General features: G+C 34.2%; 2 protein-coding genes across 2 annotated transcripts; both read right to left on the bottom strand.

Moving 5' to 3' along the window:
* Positions 1 to 242: 242 nt before the first annotated feature.
* Positions 243 to 2,747, bottom strand: LOC106656180 (zinc finger protein 569-like). The gene is made up of 3 exons (XM_014376893.2): positions 2,606 to 2,747; positions 2,418 to 2,529; positions 243 to 2,337 (listed from the first exon to the last, which is right to left on the bottom strand). Exons 1-3 carry the CDS (start codon positions 2,638 to 2,640, stop codon positions 547 to 549), a joined length of 1,938 nt encoding a protein of 645 aa, XP_014232379.1. The 5' UTR covers positions 2,641 to 2,747; the 3' UTR covers positions 243 to 546.
* Positions 2,748 to 10,398: 7,651 nt separating this feature from the next.
* On the bottom strand, positions 10,399 to 14,167 carry LOC106656183 (OTU domain-containing protein 7B-like). The gene is made up of 9 exons (XM_014376897.2): positions 13,690 to 14,167; positions 12,898 to 13,262; positions 12,575 to 12,830; positions 12,358 to 12,508; positions 11,901 to 12,269; positions 11,523 to 11,809; positions 11,258 to 11,422; positions 11,125 to 11,188; positions 10,399 to 11,053 (listed from the first exon to the last, which is right to left on the bottom strand). Exons 2-9 carry the CDS (start codon positions 13,139 to 13,141, stop codon positions 10,952 to 10,954), a joined length of 1,638 nt encoding a protein of 545 aa, XP_014232383.1. The 5' UTR covers positions 13,142 to 13,262; positions 13,690 to 14,167; the 3' UTR covers positions 10,399 to 10,951.
* Between the last annotated feature and the right edge of the window lie 372 nt (positions 14,168 to 14,539).

Genomic DNA, 14,539 nt, shown 5'->3' on the forward strand with positions numbered 1-14,539 from the left:
GGTGAGCGATGCGCGCTGAAACGTAACTAACATTGTAAAATTCATAATTAACTTGAAGGATTGGTCAGTTATTAGCTTACGATTATGCTTCATTTTTCTGCAAACATTTATTAACTTTTATTTCGACGTAAACATTGTTTTTACATATTGAGATAACATTTGAGAAAATTTTGATATTATTATAAATTAGATTTTTTTTGTGTTTTCGAGTATGTGTGACACCGTTAATTGGGCTATGTGTCTATGTGGATTTTGAGAGTACTCTTGACTGAAAATTTCTTTCCGCATTTATCGGTCGGATGTGCGACGCAATTATGCATTATATCCATATGGACTACGAAATTACCCTTAGGTTGAGAACTTCCTTCCACATACATCACATGTATACCCGATACCATCATCCACTGCATCAATGTATTTTTTTATAAAATCCTTATTTGAAAATTTCTTTCTGCATATGTTCTAATACCATCAATGAACATTTATGATGGTTCTTTATGAATTTATTGGAAGTGCCTTTTGAAATCACCCGATCGTCTGATCGTCTTACACTACTTTATCATGTACCGAATCAATGTGCTTTTTGAGATTTCTCTTATGTAAGAATTTCTTTCCGCAAATATCACATTCATGAATGATTTTATCATGTACCGAATCGATGTGGCGTTTGAGAACATCTAATCGTGCAAATGTCTTACCACATGTCTTACAAATAGGGGCAATACCATGCGCATTGTGCACCGAATCGATGTGTTTCTTGAGATTACTCTTGTCTGAGAAACTCTTTTTGCACATATCACAAGTATGGGTGACACCATTGTGCGCCACATCGATGTGTTTTTTTAGATCACTCTTATCTGAGTATTTCTTTCCGCAAATATGACATTCATGAATGATTTTATTATGTACCGAATTGATATGGCGTTTGAGAATATACAATCGTGCAAATGTCTTATCGCATGTATCACATGCATGCGTGCTACCATTGTGCGCCACATCGATGTGATTTTTGAGATCACCCTTCTGTACGTACTTCTTCCCGCAAATATCACATTCATGAGTGACTTTGTCATGTACCGAATTCATATGGCGTTTCAAAACATCCAGTCGTGCAAATGTCTTACCACATGTCTTACAAATAGGGGCCATACCATTGTGTGCATCAATGTGTGTTTTAAGACTACTTTTTTTTGAAAATGTCTTTCCGCAAATATTACACTCATGTCTAACACCATTGTGCGCTACATCGATGTGTTTCTTGAGATTACTCTTATTTGAGTATTTCTTTCCGCAAATATCACATTCATGAATGATTTTATTATGCACCAAATCGATGTGATTTTTGAGGGTAATCTTATGTGAATATGTCTTTCCACAAATACTACATGCATGAGTGACACCGTTGTGCGCTGCATCAATGTGTCTTTTGAGTTCACTCTTTTGTGAGTATGTCTTTCCGCAAATATCACATTCATGAGTGATTTTGTCATGTACCGAATTGATATGGCGTTTGAGAACATACAGTCGTGCAAATGTCTTACCACATGTCTTACATCTATGGGTGATACCATTGTGCGCCACATCGATGTGTGTTTTGAGGTCACTCTTGGTTGAGTATTTCTTTCCGCAAATATTGCATTCAGGAGTGATTTTGTCATGTACCGAATTGATATGGCGTTTGAGAACACCTGGTCGTGCAAATGTCTTACCACATGTCTTACAGCTATAGATGATACCATTGTGCGCTACATCAATATGTTTCTTGAGATTACTCTTGCCTGAGAACGTAATTTCACAAATATCACATTCATGAATGATTTTATTATGCACCTTATCGATGTGTTTCTTGAGATTACCCTTCGCTGAGAATTTCTTTTTGCACATATCACATACATATCTAACGCCATTATGCACAGAATGGATGTGTGATTTAAGAATACTTTTTTGTGAAAATGTCTTTTCATAAATACTACATGCGTGAGTGACTTTATTGTGCACTGAATCGACATGGCGTTTGAGAGTACTTGTTTGTGAAAACGTATTTCTGCATGTATTACATGTATGTGTGACATCATTATGGATTTTGAGAATACACTTTGGTGCAAGCATTTTTCCACTAGTGTTACCATTGTTGGTATTTTCATTTTGTTTCGTAGCCTTGTCATTTTGTTCAACAAGCTCGAAATTCAAGTTTGATTCTTCTGCAACGACACCAGCGATTTCTTGTTTCACTAATAAATTCCTATTGGGTTTGACGTCTTCGCATTCTACGACTATTTCCACTTCGTTGTCAAGTTCACTTTCAAGTTTAATGTCACACTTCCGTAGGATATGGGTCTGTTAAAAAAGCAAATGTATATGAGAATTTTTATCAAGAAAACAAATTGATCTAGTTATACACAATTATCAACACTTACTGTAGTTTCTCGTGGAAATGAGAAGAGTTGGATGTTTTTAACATCGGGTTTTTCGTCAATCATTTCACCATGATTTTCAAAAATGAACACGTCGATAGGCTCCTCCTTCACTCTGAAATAACCTCAATAAAATCAAATATTCTGTTGCAGTGTGTTATGCAATTTCACTGGCATAAAATGAGAATTACCTCGCAGCACAGTCGAATGAATCACTCGATTCCATCTTCCTCGCTTGGAATTTCGTTAATAATCGATCTCACAGCAGACAATTTCACGTATCAAACGAGCTAAACTCAAAAAAACTGGCAAGTAGCAAAGTGCCGTGCTCGCTTCATTTCGAAAAACTGCGTCTCGGCGAAGAACGCCAGTTTATGCGCGACTAGTTTCACGGTCAGCAAGGCAAAACACCGAGTCGGACAAACGCACGGAGGTCACAGGGCGAAGCAAGACGTAAACAACAAAACGAGCATAGCTCTGCACCTTCGCTAGTTTATCTGAGTATATAGCTTAGATTCGATGCAATAATATTTACAAATCATGGTATAAAATTTCGAAGTTTTCAATAAAATACAGAGTCTTTATTATTATATCATATAGAATAAATCACTGTATGCATCTCGTATTCAATGAATGATAAACATTTTTCAATCAATGATTCATTATTACGGAAAAATGAGAACTAAAAAAAAACGATTCTATGGTCTGCGAAGCGCACTGAGAAACAGTAAAACAAACATCGGATTGTTATTGTTGTATTAATGGCTCCGACTTTCGGGTTTTCCTTCGCATGGATACGATCCCGCTACGATTGAATAGAGCGACATTGTTTTCATTTCATTTATCACTGCTGCTATATATCATTTTTAAAGTAAATATTTGCAAAAAAAGTTATTGTCGCGATTGAGCGTATGACGATGAAACGTAAAAAGCAACTAAAATTAAAATTTATTTTTCATAAACTTCAAGCTTTATTGCTTCTTTGTCTTTTAAATGAGATATAGGAGAAAAACGTACAACTCGATAATTCAAAACAAGCTTTTACTCGAGCAATTTTTTTCATTGAGCTCAACGGTATTATCACTGACTGTCTTGCTTTGCTCATCGGCAAAAGGATCAACCAACATACTCGATATAATTTATGACGATAAGCTTCGCGTTATCCGCAGGTATAACGAGCAAATTTTTGTGCGACGACGAGACCCATCGTATATATTACAACGTAAAATAAACGTTTAACTTTATCGTGGACCCATTTTACGTAGCCATTGTAGAGCATTTCAACGAATTTATTTCTGGAATTAATCGATCAATTATTCAGGTGCGAAGTATAGTGCGGCGGGCAGAACTTTTATATTGTCATCGGCGGCTCCCATCTTCACTTATAAATGCTGCCAGTCGTGGAATAAAAGTAATCCGATAAAAGCGTAGCGGTGTACATTAATTGGATACTCGGTTTCGCTTTGAGCTTGCGAGCTTTTCAAAAAAAAAAAAATAATCCTCCATTGTTTCGTTTCGACGCGCGAAATTAATTATTAATCAAAAGTCGTATGGGCCGATTTTGGTATTGAAATTTCGCACTGGTATAGCTTCGACGTATATGGATCAAATAATAGTCTCGATCATTGATGAGTTACATAGAAGGGCCACGACGGCAAAAAGAGGTAGGAGTATAAGAGGGGGTGGAAAGAACCGTTCAATATGTGACGTTAAAACGAGTTATTGACTCTACATTGAGCGAGAGACAGAAAGAGAAAAGACAGGTACGCTGAAGTCCAATCACCCCAACGATCGATATTCTAATATGTAAATAAAATATTTTTCGCGATAAAGCAGAATTTCAGCCCTTCATTTCTTATATTGCAACATCCATATAGCATCTACATGAGCGATTCTTTAAAAAATCCTTCAAATGTAATCCAAAAATTACCTGTTATTTATTTCTTATTAATCAATAATCTCTATTTTTAATAGGGAATCAAAAACCATCTGAATACAATTGGAGTATATACGAGTCAAACATACAAGTAACAAACATTTTTATAGCAATTTTAGCCTGCAATTTCAAAGAATTTTCATAGAAACTGCTCATACTTACCCTGGGTTCAATCTTTTTTTCACATGCTCTTTAAATAGCAAATAAAAACGATAATACATGACGCGATCGCGGCGAGAATGATGTAGTATTATCACGCGCATGTCCGGCACGCGTCAAGAGAAGATATGTAATACATTATGCAACTTGTGGATGAGCGACGCCGGCCGATAGTGATATACAGTTTCACACACGAGATGTCTACCAACGCCGCTTCGTCTGTACGCAGTGGCATTGCATTATTTTGTTTACATAAAGTCGGCAGACGACGATACAATGAACGCAAGATAAAAGCCCGACGCTTCGAGAGAAAGTTCATTTATTTTTAGACTCGACCGGTTGTTATTTGTATAAACCGCGTTGATTTGTTTTTTAAACTCTCGTTACGTACCTTTACGTATCTCTGGCCACTCGCAGGGTGAATTTTTTTCTTATCTCCGTTACGTTTGAGTTTCAACTAGTGTATGAAAATTAGACGATTAGTTAGCCTCGGAAAAAACGCCGCAACGCAGAAATTGGAGCGACTCGTAGATTTTTGCCCCGGTGCGTTGATAAAAACATCATCAACACACGGAGCGTCTAACCGAGAGAGCTTTTTTTTTATAATATAATTTTTCGTACGTAAACAAGCGCTCGCACGCGGAACTACAGCACAAAAATTACTACATCAGAATATTATGCCCTCGAGCGTCTATAGTTTAACTACGCGTACACACGCATACGTACTCGGGCATACATATAAGGACGCACACTTACATCTATCTAGGTATTTGTAGTGCAAACAAGCGTAAAATCTCTGTTACGTGCCTTTTTCCTCTCTCTAGCTGCAACTACGTAGATTGGTTGGAGGATTTAGTTGAATGGTCGCACTTGTCAATGTTTATCCTTGAATCTATCCAAAAAAAATTTATCTGACAATTTGAAATTCTCGATCTATTCATCATCTTTATGTTAGACTAATTGAATCGTTATGTCGGAGATTTTGTAAATGAAGATTGAATTGTATTTGCAAGAGTTACAGTTACGTTTTTTCAACGTAAAAAGCAATGGTATATACTATGTAAGTTGATTCCAAAAGGGAAATCAGAAGTCATCCGCTGTATATCTCATTAATAATCTCATTATTAAAATCAGAATGGATGGAAAAACTTCAATATGCCGTCGAATAATGTAAAAGAAGTATTTTTTTTTCACTTTATAAACGTTAATTGAATTTTAACACCAATTAGCTATTTATAATATAAAATGACGGCATCACTTTCTCCGAAAACTTTCCGTATTAAAACTTTTTAACTTTTTTTCGAATTAATCAATTCAACCTGTGGTCTTCATCGACTTACAACACCGATTTATAACAACGGCGTTGCATAAAATACTATAATTTGTTTAAAAAACTAACATTTTAAAAGAGCTGCAAAAAACTTTAAACGCAAGTGTGAATCTCATCAAAGGTTATTAACAATAGGTGTGATTTTTTTATGCAGCTGTAGAATTTTTCCACGAGTATACCAGAATCAATACAAGAGGCACAAGCAACTGCAAAAATTTATAACTTTGAAGACTCGGCACACAAAAATAATAAAAGCCTAGGGGTTGAATTAGATGCAATTTTAATACGTTTGCCTATATCTATAAGCAATTCTTACAAAAAACAAAAACAAATGTGGTTCTTATTTATAAATGCCTTTGAAGACTGACACTTCGCGAAAGAACACTAGTTGGTGGTTTACTGATTTTCGAGTTGGTGTATAAATTACTCGCATTCTTATTGTTAATTATTTCGTTATATTACTCAATAAATGTAGCATTTATATTATAATTACGTAATAAAGAGTTTCTTTTGATATATATTTTACTCACCATTTTTGGTTTGTTTAAATACGTCGAAATTTTAATATAAAATCGAAAAATTTTGGAGTAGAATTTATATCATTTGCGAAGTATTTTTGATCATGTTTGACGCTAATCATAGAATTCCCAAGTAAATTTTAAGTTAATGACTAACAATTTTTTAAACTTTTTCTCAATTTGAAATTATAATGATTCCTTACACTAGAACTGATAAGCATCTTGATGTGATAAATATTCATTTCGGAAAATATTGGTTCAAGCTTTTCCCTTCGATTCAAGTGATATTAAGATTAAGTTGTTTAACACCTTTTCAATGCAACTTTCAATTTTTTGGATGTCTTTGCCATTATTTTATTATATTTTTTAATTTAATTGTCACGGTAAGTTTTACGAGACACATTCAATTACTTTTACGATAATGATAATACCAACTTAAAGGTTTTGTGGATCCAAAAAGAGAAGAAAGAAACAGAAACTCTTGGCAACTCTATGATTGAATCTATATTTCAACTTATACTTATTTTTAGTATGATATTTGTTTACATGTACTTTAGAGCGTCTACAGTAAAGGTAGTTTTTGAAAGTAATCAATTTATAAATCTTGAGTTTTAATTTTTTAGTAAGTTTATCATGATGGGGTGAGTGATCATAATATTTAAGGAAACAAATACACCTTGAACTCAAAAAAAAATTTTTATTGAATTTTTGAGTAGGATTTTTCCGTCCCTTTCAATTGCATTTTTCGAAATTCCAAAGTTTCGATTTTGCACTGAGATACAGCTGTTTCCGTGAGCATATACTTATGTGTTCAATTTTTTCTTCTTTTGCGTTTTCTAGCGAGTAGTGTTTTTGGTCATCTATCGTAACTTTCAGAGGGTACCGATTAAGCTTCAGCGCCAAGGTCGCGTACACTTCTTCAGAACATCAATGGTTACGGTCACTACCTCGGATGAGACGATCGAACTAATACGTCACTCTCAAACAGTACTTTTATGACTTAAATTTCGGTAAAAACGAAAAATGGAAAAAATGTGTGTTTAACTGTTCATGCAGAGCAATCTGCCGGTTCGATCGTCTCATCCGAGGTAGTGACCGTAACCATTGATGTTCTGAAGAAGTGTACGCGACCTTGGCGCTGAAGCTTAATCGGTACCCTCTGAAAGTTACAATAGATGACCAAAAACACTACTCGCTAGAAAACGCAAAAAAAGAAAAAATTTAACACCTAAAGTATAGGAAAAAGGCTCACGGAAATATCTGTATAAAAGGGACGGAAAAATCCTACTCCAAAATTCAATAAAAAAATTTTTGCGTTTATGTGTATGTATCCCCTTAAGAAGTTAAATTAATTGGCATATTTTTAATTCATTCAGTAATCATATCAAAATACTTTAGATATATAGGGTGATGGCTCGCGTGTGGTACAGTTATACCGAAGATATTCAAAATATTATTTTAGTAATTGCCTCAAAAGTATACCATATTGCTACGATTGTAACAAGTTAAAATTATTTTTATTTTTTAAATTGACCTCTTTATTTTTTTTTAAGACAATTAATGACAGTAATTATTTCCTTCACAGCATGTTTATGTGTTTCTTGTGCTACTTTTGCATCAGCTCCAGTAGCTGTACCTTTATTATTGACTTTAACAAGTTCGGGAAATGAAACCTTTAAAAAAACCTTACCCTTTCGCGAAGAATTCTTGGTTGATGAAGATGAATTCTTTTATATAATATTTACATTCCAGTTTATTTCTGCAATTGATTTTGGTATTGTAATAGGCGCTTTCAATATTCTTTACTATACGTTTTTAATAGGGATTGTTGGAGGAATTCGTGGTTTAGAGTTCGTATATCATAATTTATGAGTTCCAAAGGCCGTTTGATTGGAAAACCAATGATAACTATGAATTTTATTTCAGACAATTATTGAAAAAAATTGATGCCCAATACAGTTACAAAATTATGTTGGGTGATAAAAATGCAAATAAATGGATTTATCTGCAGCTCAGAGAATTCATTCGCAATCACCAAATTCTGACAAAGTATGTATTTCTATTGTTTGCTTTAATATTTTTCTCATTATCCCTATTTGTTTAGTTTTTATGAATTTACTCGGGAAATTTGGAGCCCCATAATGTTCGTAACTTTAACTGGCACTAGTTGTGGCATCATAATCACAACAACAGCAGTAAGCAATTCGATATTCATAGAACTCCTGACATCGAGATCGAGTGCTTATGAGTTTTTTCGCTTCATAACAATGTTTTATTTTCAAAACAGATAGTGGTTTTTATGGGTACAGACTTTACTCAATCAGCTAGAATGTTCATCGCAAGTTTTGCATTAATAATGGCTATAATCTTCGTTTGTGGTCCCAGCCAAATGATGAAGAATGCTAGTGATGACATGTTTCTCGTGAGGTAATAGTTTCACATCAATATTCATTAAATTATTCATCATTCGAATGAGCATTTTATGTCAGCTGTGAAATGAATCATCCAAATTATCCACCAAAAATCAGAAAGATCTTTTTATTCATAATGATGAGAACCGAAAAATCGTTTGTGCTGACTGCTGGACCTATAGTTGAGTTAAATTTTGAAACGTGTAGTTCTGTGAGTATTTTAGAAGATACTGCAAAACTAATATTTTCAGAATAATACAAAAACCGATTTTTTAATGACAGATTATTAAATCCTCATTTTCTTACGCAGCAGCTTTTAGATCAGTCTACACATCCGAATAACTGAAAATTGATTTTTTACGATAAATCGTATTGAAAGTTACTTATTATAACAATAAGCAGGATTTTTTAATAGAATTAGTATTTTGCTATGACTACATCTCAAAATGTTGGTATAGAAATTTTCTCTATAATGCACTGTTATAAAATTGTAAGCGATTAACGATTTTAAAATAAAAGAGGTAATTTTACTTTCAACTAAGCAAAACAACAGGAAAAATAATATTTTCAATGTTTCAAACATTTTTAACATATTTTAATGACTTGTAAGTAAGAATAATTGCAAATACCAAACCCATGAATAGCTGGAATCACGAGTATAAATATATCGAAACAAGATCGATTGAGCGTATGTGAGAATAACAAAAAAAAGGGATTATTCACGTTCAATTAGAAAATTGGTAATCAAAATTTTTAATCGGTACTACAATTTTTTACAAAATACCATATGTCTCTACTATTAACAGATGCTTTCAGGGGTCAACTTATCTCTCCGTGAATAGTAGATAATAATTAATCGTTGAATGAAATTAAAAAAAATAGATAACTTTATCAACAATTTTCATAGAACATTTCAATATTATTAAATATCATTCAAAATCGTATTTGATTTTTTTGTTTTTAAAACTATATACAAACTTATTTTGCAGTACTAATTAATTTGTATACATGGCATCTACTGAGAATCTTATCAGCTTATCTTTGATTTTGTTTGACATGTTAACAGAACAATTGTCAATTTCATCAGCTGATGCTCATAGGAAAAATTTTTGTAATTTACCACTTTTTATGAAAAAGAATAAAAATAATTTATTTTATTTCCGAATCTACGTCTGCAAGCAGCCACCAAATTATAGATTACCTGATCCTAGTTTCACAGCAAAAAATATCATTGAAAATACTTCAGAATTATCTGTCCAATTATCTATACATATCAAAGTATGGAATAATTTACATGGATCAAAAAACATAAAGATCTGCTTAACAGTTTAGACATTTTGGATTCCATGGATTATACTTTCATAACCAAATTCACATAAAAAAAACTGTAAATATATTTCAAGGAAGCCAAAAAATATTTGATTGGTGACAAAACACCTTTTGGAGAAATTGTTGATTTCAGTTCAGATAAAACATACTTACTATAAAAACATTGTGATTACCAGTTAAAGTACATTAATTTGTTTTAATATTAATAATTCATAATGGGAATGTGTAGATTTTGATATGTTTCGTTACAAAAATAAGTATCTAATTAGGTTGCAATGAAATAAAGTGTCAAATAATTCAATGCAGGTTTATAAAAATATCTTTTTATGTTTGTTTTCGCGCATTTTTCGAGGACACAAAGATTTCACATAAATATGTATACATGTTTTCAAATATATATATATATATATATATCTTCCGTCATTTTATATGCATATCACTGAACGAGATTCGAAAAATAATGTTGTAAATCTTTCTATTTTATATTTATTACTAATACTATTAGTGAACTTAGCAAGCACACAGTAAATAAACTTTTCTCTTTCTAAAAATAAAAACACTGGAGAAGCTCAAAGTACTGTTGAGTATTAATTTAATTGCAAGCACACCAAAACAAAAAAGAATAGATAATTCTCTTGGTAGGACTATAAAGAGCGAAAATCTAAGATCTCTAATAAAATATTGCAACTAGCAGAGGAAATACTCATTAGCAACTGAGGCTGTACACATCGATAAAAAAAACAAAATTTAACAAAAATTCGATATTTATAATGTATCTTATCACACTGAAATTTATGCTTTGCACAATTTAAATCAAAAATAAATTATATTATTGTCAAAAGATCGAGTTTCATTCAAAGACGTCGTAGCTCTGCCCAACATTGAGAACAATAGTACTGATTTTGCGGCGAACCGAAGAACTTACAGTCTACAGTGCGACAATTTTTAACGCAGTCCTAAAAATTACAATATAATTAGACAAATGACGAGAGAAACAATCGAAGAAGTACATTTAATTTCTACTTGCCGAATTATTATTCCAATGTGATTTGGATTCTTCGGATAATATGTTGTCGTTATAAAAGGTAGATCTGGAAAAATAAAATTTTAATTAATTGAAAGCTTATTTCGATTTTTATTACGAGAAACCAATTCTCTACCTTGAAAGATATAATGTAGAATCACGATCTTTATTTGGATTTGTTGCTGGAAGCTTGCTGACACTGGCATGACTATTGCTATCACATGCAGTATAAAATTTCGATTTTCCAGCTCCGTAATTTAATGGAGTACCAGAATCACTAATTTTGCAGTCTTGGAGGTATCTAATTCATGTAAAGGAAAAAATTATGATTAAAAATAAATGAAAATTGAATAATTATAATGGCCCAATTTAATTAATGAAAAATATATAAAATAAGTTACCTATCGTGAGCACTTTCTAAATAATTTTGCAGCATTTGATCAGCATATTGATGCCTTCTGCTTCTGACTCTGACACAGAGTAAAGTATCTCCATAAGAAGAATTTGGTTTTGGTCTCTTAGACCAAAATTTACTGACTGATTTTCCTATAGATCCAAATTGTTTAGCTACACTATTCAATTGTTTAACTTTATGTTTTATGGAATCCGGTTCAACCATCCTATCTACCTCATCGACTGAAAAAATTTGATATTCACAATCCAAATAGCGTTTTATGAGAATTTCCATCTGCAATTCCAATAAATTGACAAGTTGTTTTAATTTTGCCTCTTGGTAAAATAAAGCTCATTAGTATTTTTAAAATTGACAATGAACTTACGTCTTCTTTTTTACAAGGTAACAATTCCTGTGATGCAGACCAAACCCAGTCTGGTCCTGGATCAACGGCAAAGTGAACGGGATACAGTGATCCTGTGTCTGGGTCAACTAAAGGTATACTGTAACCCTCGAGACTTCCTTCTCTGGGATCAGAACTACTATCCACTGTAACCAGTGGTGAAAAGTGTGCTGAGTGATATGCTAATAATAAAGGTGTTCTGTGGCATAGCTCAGGAGCTATTTCAAAAGGAAGATATATTCCACCAAAAGGAATGGGAGCTATCGCAACACCTTCTGCATCTTTCAACATTGTTTCAGCTACAACAATGATTGTTCGTCGCAGGATATGTGCCAAGGCAAGAATATGTACCTAAAAATGAATTGTAGAAATGAAATAGCTATACTCCCTGTAAGTTATATATATTTTTACAAATTTGGAATATTTTTTTATTTTTTACCTCCTCTAAACTTTGATAAGAAGTACTCATTTGATTTCTAGGATTTGCAGAAGCCATATCCACAATACCTTGCCATTCAGAAACCCACTCTGCTTCTGTATATTTTAAACCAGCCGCTTCATTCAAAGCCATTTGTCTCCATCTCCAACGTCTGAAGAATATCATATAATTATTTTCAATATTCATGATCAAGTTAAATAAATGAACTTAGTATTACCTGAATAAAGCAAGTCGAAATTCTCCATTTGAAAGTGTGGTATGTAATTGTTCTCTTAATGTGAGTTCTCTGTCGTGGAACCCCCACATACCAAGTGAAGCAGCGTGAAGAAGACAATTCCCATCGCCCGTTGTGGCAAGTGGCCAGAGGACTCTATGTTTTCCTCCGCACCACCAGTTCAGTCTTCCAGCTGCTTCCAACGAAACCAAGCAGCCACGCTCTATTAAATCTTTTTCCAAAAATTCTCTAAAGTCATCTGAAAGGCAAGGACAGCTTATAATAATCGTTTAAAAAGAATTCTCTGTAGCTTTCGAGTTACATACCTGGATAAATGGATAAATCAGGCAATGAAAAAGTAAATTCAAGAGTGTCACCGCCAGCCAACTTTAGTCGAGCATGTGTGACTATGTCAGTATTTTCCGTTGCTCTGGATATACCTCTGGCAAGCTTTTTAGTAGATGTATTGCTCAACGGTTCCAGAGAACTTGCACTGCTGGTACCGTTCTCTATATTTAAAGAATCATACGATGGTACAAGACTGTTGATGGCTGTGTCGTGTAAAGCCATGTTTTGTAGTTTATAATCAATGAGTATCCATAAATTAGTAATTTCACTCAGAAAATATTCATTTCTATGGTCTTTGAGTATACGTCAGAGTCGCAGTGCTTGAGAATGCACTCTTGTCAATCTGAAAATGAAATTACACAGGAGAAGTTAGGTATAGCATTATCCAAGCAGGTAACATTGAATAAATTATCTCCTTTTTTTTTTTTCTCATTATCAAGAACGCATTTCATATGCATCTTTAATTCATGCGTGAACGTCGAGCCAATATAATTGAGCAACGTCAAAAGAAAAAAAGAAGAAAAAAAAACCAATGCAACAAACACTGTGCGTATAAAAAAAACAAAACGACAGTGTGCGTGCAAATTTTCACGATCAAACAATAGGGAACGAGGCCCGAAGGTTAAATCGTGTCCCTGCGTGTCGTTGCAGTGCGTGCGCGCGTGTGTGTATATGTGTGCAGCTCAGCACCACTAAAAATATAATGCATTTACACACTCGCTCTCTCCGTCCGCGTTGTTGTTTAAAATTTTTTTTTCTCTCGCTCTTACCTGCAGTAGTGAGATTCGGTGGTGCGTAGAGAGAGAGTCGACGACGACGGATCTCGATATTATTACTTATCGATGCGTGCCGATTATCATTTCACTGGCGCGTCTCGTCGCGCATATAGATACCTATATACGACACCAACACCGAGGAAAAATTCGCGCGAGAGGTAATTAAGCTGCTGCGCGAACGCGTGTGCATCACTCGCTGCTGCTCAATGATTATTATTTGTGATTATTATTGTTGCACGCTTCTTCTCCGTGTTGGGCTGCTGCTGCTGTCAACAAACAACAACATGTCACACCACAGGTATGTTAGCACTATATACGGTACACACTACTGCTCCGCGATTGCGTTTATATATCAATTCGTGCTCGCGCGAACTATATATAGTAATAATGACACACGCGTATTATCGAAATGTGCACGATGCGTGTACGCGAGGCAGCGAGCGCTACATGACTGAATTTTCGACTATAATACAACGATATACCTCTCGCGATACACACAAGTCGCGCGCGGGCTCGCTAAAGCTTGGCTTACACACACACACACACACACACACACGACTACGACGAGTCTCTCGTCAGTTATAGTGAGTGGAGGGGATAGAGAGGTGTATAGGCAGAGCAGATGGTCGCGCGTGTGTTGGTGTATTATATACTCGTGCATGTGCACATGTGCGGCTATACACACAGTCGTAACGCATCGATCTATCTGGTTCTCGGGGGGGTTTTTTTTTTCCTCTTTTTTTTTCTCTGCTCGAGCGCAACACTCAATGAAATTACGTAATACCTATATACACATACACAGACGACGCGCCTCCCACGCGTTACATTACACACGCGCACACGC

This window comes from Trichogramma pretiosum, unplaced genomic scaffold, assembly GCF_000599845.2.
Source record: "Trichogramma pretiosum strain Unisexual culture from Peru unplaced genomic scaffold, Tpre_2.0 scaffold40, whole genome shotgun sequence".
NCBI classification, from domain to species: Eukaryota; Metazoa; Arthropoda; class Insecta; order Hymenoptera; family Trichogrammatidae; genus Trichogramma; species Trichogramma pretiosum.